At 44.8% G+C, this 7259-nt stretch overlaps 1 protein-coding gene across 1 annotated transcript in view; it reads right to left on the bottom strand.

The window, feature by feature from the left end:
* Positions 1–7006: 7006 nt before the first annotated feature.
* The window catches only part of LOC138370560 (mucin-4-like), a 10272-nt gene continuing 10019 nt past the window's right edge, over positions 7007–7259 (bottom strand). Inside the window, exon 4 of the mRNA XM_069334947.1 lies at positions 7007–7087. Within this exon, the coding sequence (XP_069191048.1) occupies positions 7007–7087 (81 nt within the window). The remainder of the gene's footprint in view (positions 7088–7259) is intronic.

Here is a 7259-nt window from a genome sequence, read left to right as displayed (position 1 = left end):
CATATAGGATGGGTGACAGGTAAGCTTCTAACATGGATGAAAAATTTTCTAACGATTGAAAAATGAGGGCAGTGATCAGAGGCAATGTATCGGACTGGAGAAATGTCACAAGTGGAGTACCACAGGGTTCAGTTCTTGCACCAGTGATGTTTATTGTCTACATAAATGATCTACCAGATGAAATACAGAATTATATGAACATGTTTGCTGATTATGCTATGATAATAGGGAAGATAAGAAACTTAGATGATTGTCATGCTCTTCAAGATGACCTGGACAAAATAAGTATATGGAGCACCACTTGGCAAATGGAATTTAATGTGAATAAATGCCATGTTATGGAATGTTGGATAGGAAAACAATGACCCCAAACAACGTATAAGCTATGTGAGAAATCTTTAAAGAATTCTGATAAAGAAAGAGATCTAGGGGACTAAGAGATCACCTGAGGACTACATAAAGAACGTTGTGAAAGGAGCCAATGCTACACTTTCTAACTTCAGAATTGCTTTTAAGTACTTGGATTGCGAAATGTTAAAGAAATTGTTCACGACTTTTGTTAGGCCAAAGCTGGAATATGCAGCGGTGGTATGGTGCCCATATCTTAAGAAGCACATCAACAAACTGAAAAAGGTGCAAAGACATGCCACTAAGTGGCTCCCAGAACTGAAGGGCAAGAGCTACGAGGAGAGGTTAGAGGCATTAGATATCCCAAAACTAGATGATTGAAGAAAATGAGGCGATATGATCACTACGTACAAAATAGTAACAGGAATCGATAAAATTGATAGGGAAAAATTCCTGAGACCTGGAACTTCAAGAATAAGAGGTAATAGATTTAAACTAACGAAACAAAGATGCCAGAGAAATACAAGAATATTCATTTTTGTAAAAAGAGTGGTAGATGGTTGGAACAAGTTAAGTGAGAAGGTGGTGGAGGCCAAAACCGTCAGTAATTTCAAAGCGTTACATAACAAAGAGTGCTGGGAAGACGGGACACCACGAGAGTAGCTCTCATCCTGTATCTACACTTAGGTAATTACACACAGGGGCCTGGTAGCCTGGTGGATAGCGTGCAGTACTCGTAATTCTGTGGCGGGGGTTCGATTCCCGCACAAGGCAAAAACAAAAGGGCTAAGTTTCTTTCACCCTGAATGCCCCTGTTACCTAGCAGTAAATAGGTACCTGGGAGTTAGTCAGCTGTCAAGGGCTGCTTCCTGGGGTGTGTGTATGGTGTGGGAAAAAAAGTAGTTAGTAAGCAGTTGATTGGCAGTTGAGAGGCGGACCGAAAGAGCAAAGCTCAACCCCCGCAAACACAATTAGGTGAATACACACACACACACACACACACACACACACACACACACACACACACACACACACACACACACACACACACACACACACACACACACACACACATATAATGAAACTGGAAAAGGTTCAGAGGTTTGCAACGAGACTCGTCCCAGAGCTACGAGGGATGGGGTATGAAGAGCGCCTGAGGGAATTGTGCCTTACGACACTAGAAAGAAGAAGGGAGAGGGGGGACATGATAGGAACGTATAAGATACTCAGAGGAATTGACAGAGTGGACATAGACGAAATGTTCACACGGAATAGTAACAGAACGAGAGGACATGGATGGAAGCTTGAAACTCAGATGAGTCACAGAGATGTTAGGAAGTTTTCTTTTAGCGTGAGAGTAGTGGGGAAATGGAATGCACTTCAGGAACAGGTTGTGGAAGCAAATACTATTCATAATTTTAAAACCAGGTATGATAGGGAAATAGGACAGGAGTCATTGCTGTAAACAACCGATGCTCGAAAGGCGGGATCCAAGAGTCAATGCTCGATCCTGCAGACACAACTAGGTGAGTACAACTAGGTGAGTACACACACACACACACACACACATACATACATTATAATTAGGCTAAGACTGGTTGCACACCTGAAGAACGTTAGGTTTGTATACAAACATCAACATGGGTTCTGGACAGGGAAATCATGCCTAACAAACCTTTTAGAATTCTATGATAAATTAACAAGGATAAGGCAGGACAGAGAAGGTTGGGCAGACTGCATATTTCTAGATTGCCAAAAGGCTTTTGATACAGTACCGCACATGAGACTGCTATTCAAACTTGAGAGGCAGGCAGGATTAAATAGAAAGGCCCTAGTATGGGTAAGGAACTACCTAACAGGAAGGAGCCAGAGAGTAATGGTAAGGGGCGAGAAGTCGGAATAAGGAACAGTAACGAGTGGAGTACATCAAGGATCGGTGCTGGGACCAATTCTATTTCTAATTTACGTTAATAATATGTTTACAGGAGTGGAATTCTACATGTCGATGTTCGCGGATGACGCAAAACTAATGAGAAGAGTTGTGACAGATGAGGATTGTAGGATCCTCCAAGAAGACCTGTATAGGTTGCAGAGATGATCAGAGAAATGGCTACTGGAGTTCAACACTAGTAAATGTAAAGTTATGGAAATGGTATCAGGTGATAGGAGGCCAAAGGGACAGTACACAATGAAGGGGAACAGCCTACCTGTGACGACTCGAGAAAGAGACCTGGGCGTGGACGTAACACCCAATCTAACTTCTGAGGCACATATAAATATGATAACGACAGCAGCGTACTCTACACTGGCAAAAATTAGAACATCATTCAGAAACCTAAGTGAGGAGGCTTTTAGGCCGCTTTACACTGCCTACGTGAGGCCAGTCTTAGAGTATGCCGCGCCATCATGGAGTCCCCACCTGAAGAAACACATAAGGAAACTGGAAAAGGTCCAGAAGTTTGCAATGAGACACGTCCCAGCGTTACAAGGGATGGGATATGAAGAGAGCCTGAAGGAACTGAACCTTACGACACTAGAAAAAAGAAGGGAGAGGGGAGATATGATAGGAACGTATAAAATACTCAGGAGAATTGACAAAGTGGAAATAGATGAAATGTTCACACGGAATAGTAACAGAACGAGGGGACATGGGTGGAAGCTGGAAACTCAGATGAGTCACAGGGATGTTAGGAGTTTTTTTTAGCGTGAGAGTAGTGGGAAAATGGAATGCACTTAAGGAACAAATATTGATGCTGTTCTTAAAAGATTTCCCCATTTTGCACCCGCAAGATAACGTAAGCTTTTAAGGGTTGATAGATGTTAATCTTCTTGTTTAAGGAGCTGTTCACTTGAGACAGTTAAGCAAGTCCCAGCTGTGTCTGGGTACAAGTGACAGGATGAACAACCCAGCGGGTTTTCTTCCTATTGAGGAGTGTTGTACATGCTGCTATTGCGGTATGTCCACTCACAAGATGAGTGGCGCTGCCCAATGAACTCGCCCATCGGGGCAAAATTTAAATTTAAAATTTATGTAAGCAAATTCTATTCATAATTTTAATACTTGGTATGATAGGGAAATAGGATCGGAGTCATTGCTGTAAACAACTGGTGGCTGGAAAGGCGGGATCCAAGAGTCAGTGCTCGATCCTGCAAGCACAAATAGGTGAGTACCAAAAGGTGAGTACGCACACACACACACACACACACACACACACACACACACACACACACACACACACACACACACACACACACACACACACACACACACATACACACATACACACACACACACACACACCGCGGCCGGTTCCTAGCCTCATCTTCAGCTCTGCGTGACCTTTTATCGTTGCAAAACTAAAAAAGTCCGGCAGTTTCAAGCACACGAGAGCCCCGACGCGCCAGCCCCACCACGCCTGACCGGGGGGACGCCTGTACTGACCCGCACCCTCCCCTGCTGATTGTATCAAGGTCGTGATTAGTGGTTGCGCCCTGGGTCGTCATTACCCCTTGAGAACAAACATGTGTTGCGGTGATTGGATACATCTTAGAACCCGGACCAAGAATACAGTGAAGCAGATCACAGCCTCAAGGTTAATGATGGAACGAGGTGAAACATTGGTCGATAGTCACATTAATGTTGTTGGCGGTGATTCAGCCGCGGCGTATTTATATATTTTTTTTTAGTCTCCCCTGGTGTTGTTCGTGTGGTTTTCTTTGGTGGTGGTGTGACTGAGGGCTGTGTTTACCTTTTGTGGGTATTATAATATCGACCTTATGGGTTGTCTAAAGCTTGTACTTATCTTAGGGGAGCCGGTCGGCCGAGTGGACAGCACGCTGGACTTGTGATCCTGTGGTCCTGGGTTCGATCCCAGGCGCCGGCGAGAAACAACGAGCAGAGTTTCTTTCACCCTATGCCCCTGTTACCTAGCAGTAAAATAGGTACCTGGTTGTTAGTCAGCTGTCACGGGCTGCTTCCTGGGGGTGGAGGCCTGGTCGAGGACCGGGCCGCGGGGACACTAAAGCCCCGAAATCATCTCAAGATAACCTCAAGATAATCTTGACTGTGGAATATGTGCTAACAGCAAATGGGCCTAACCAACACACACGCACGAACACACAAACACACACACACACCTACTTTCAAAATTTGATCAAGATTTCATTCAAGGTCTTGATCTAGTCTCACCTACGTGAGACTAGATCTGGAGTATGCAACCACAGCACGAAAACTACTATGAAAAAGCACCAGACGAAACTCGTAAACGTCCAGAGAAATGGATTACGAATATTCCAGGATTTTTTGACATTAAATTAAACAATATACATATGATACTAATCAATATTGGCAAGATAGATATGGCTCAAAACTTTTGCAGAGACGAACAATAGGGATGGAAGGAAATATTTGTTTGGTCTATAAGTTATAAGTAAATGGAATTAACTAGATGTTGTTGTTGAGGTATGCAAACAACAAACGTAAGAGGGGAAAGCGCTAAGCCATTACGACTATATAGCACTTGGAAGGGGTCAGGATAAGGATTGGGGATGGGATGGGGGAGGGGGGAGAAGGAATGATGCCCAACCACTTGTACGGTCGGTGATTGAACGCCGACCTGCAGGAAGCGAGACCGTCGCTCTACCGTCCATCCCAAGTGTCGAGGGATGAACGTCGCGCAATTATTACATCATCAAACGTAGCTAACTTTCCCTGGAGCTGGGGAGACACCTGTTGCATTTGTTGAAATATTATTTTAAAATAATTTACTTTTAAATACATGGAACACATCTCGGATGTGTTTAGTTTGAAAGGATTAAAACACGTTATTCTCCTCAGAAATAGTTAAGGAGGCATTAGAGCCATCCCTCGCGTCCTTTCTAGATACTATCATCCTTTCCATCATACTAACTCATCGCTTCATCATTATATAATCATAACAAAAATTCATCATAACAAAAATTAGTATACAATCTTTCTCATGACGGCCATTGAGTTTTTAAAGTTTTTTTTTTTGCTTAAAATTGAAAGATAATTTTCAGAAGCAAAATGTTGCGTTTGAGTCTACCAATGATCCTTACATAAAGTCCTTCACTACTGTTTCCTGAAGACAGCCTCCAACTATCACAGTTCCTGATGGTTGTCCTCGGCTGCAACTTTTAAAACCACAAATTTAGAAACACATTGAAGGGGGCCACTGACGTGTTCACGTGTAGACGTGAGGGGCCACTTAACAACCACAGGCGATAAGGCGGAACCCAGAGACTAGAGCTCGACACAACCAACACACTGACAAACAAACGTATGTACACAATAACAAATCCCAAACCGTTAAGTCCACTACGGGCTCACCATAGCCCGTGCTACTTTGAACTTTTTGTTCCAAATAGCAAATCTTAATCAACAACAACAGCCAAACCGTTTATGCTCCCCCCAAAATAGGGGGGGGGGGAAATAGGGACCGTTCAGAGGTTGTTGTTATAGATTCATCTACTCGGAACAAGTTCCAGGTAGCACGGGCTATGGTGAGCCCGGTCTGAGGGCCGGGAACCTTCACCCTCAACACACTCCGAACTCGTACGATCTCAAGGAAAGGAAAAAAAAAAAGAGAGGCGCATAACTTTGAATTTCCATTACGGTTGAATCCTCTTGAAGTTGACCGGGATCGACCCGGGACCCCAGGCGACGAGGTGGAATCTTTAGCGGAAGACCCTTTGTCAGGTCATTCTTCCCCCCCCCCCCACACGCTGATGTGTGGGGGGGGGGTGATGAATGAGCCTGGTTAGGTGTAAGAGCTGATACCCGCATGGTGCTAGTAGTTGATACCCGCATGGTGCTAGTAGTTGATACCCGCATGGTGCTAGTAGCTGATACCCGCATGGTGGTAGTAGTTGATACCCGCATGGTGCTAGTAGTTGATACCCGCATGGTGCTAGTAGTTGATACCCGCATGTTGCTAGTAGTTGATACCCGCATGTTGCTAGTAGTTGATACCCGCATGGTGCTAGTAGTTGATACCCGCATGGTGCTAGTAGTTGATACCCGCATGTTGCTAGTAGTTGATACCCGCATGTTGCTAGTAGTTGATACCCGCATGGTGCTAGTAGTTGATACCCGCATGGTGCTAGTAGTGGCTGATACCCGCATGGTGCTAGTAGTTGATACCCGCATGTTGCTAGTAGTTGATACCCGCATGTTGCTAGTAGTTGATACCCGCATGGTGCTAGTAGTTGATACCCGCATGGTGCTAGTAGTTGATACCCGCATGGTGCTAGTAGTTGATACCCGCATGTTGCTAGTAGCTGATACCTGCATGTTGCTAGTAGCTGATACTCCGCATGGTGCTAGTAGTTGATACCTGCATGTTGCTAGTAGTTGATACCCGCATGGTGCTAGTAGTTGATACCCGCATGTTGCTAGTAGTTGATACCCGCATGTTGCTAGTAGTTGATACCTGCATGTTGCTAGTAGCTGATACCCGCATGGTGCTAGTAGTTGATACCCGCATGGTGCTAGTAGTTGATACCCGCAATGGTGCTAGTAGTTGATACCCGCATGGTGCTAGTAGCTGATACCCGCATGGTGCTAGTAGTTGATACCAGCATGGTGCTAAGTAGTTGATACCCGCCATGGTTGCTAGTAGCTGATACCCGCATGTTGCTAGTAAGCTTGATACCGCAATGGTGCTAGTAGCTGATACCGCATGTTGCTAGTAGCTGATACCCGCATGGTGCTAGTAGTCTGATAACCCGCATGGTGCTAGTAGTTGATACCCGCATGGTGCTAGTAGTTGATACCCGCATGTTGCTAGTAGCTGATACCTGCATGGTGCTAGTAGTTGATACCCGCCATGTTGCTAGTAGCTGATACCCTGCATGGTGCTAGTAGCTGAATACCGCATGGTGCTAGTAGT

This window comes from Procambarus clarkii, chromosome 32 (genome assembly GCF_040958095.1).
Source record: "Procambarus clarkii isolate CNS0578487 chromosome 32, FALCON_Pclarkii_2.0, whole genome shotgun sequence".
Taxonomy (NCBI): domain Eukaryota; kingdom Metazoa; phylum Arthropoda; class Malacostraca; order Decapoda; family Cambaridae; genus Procambarus; species Procambarus clarkii.
This window is presented reverse-complemented; position numbering and strand designations above follow the sequence as displayed.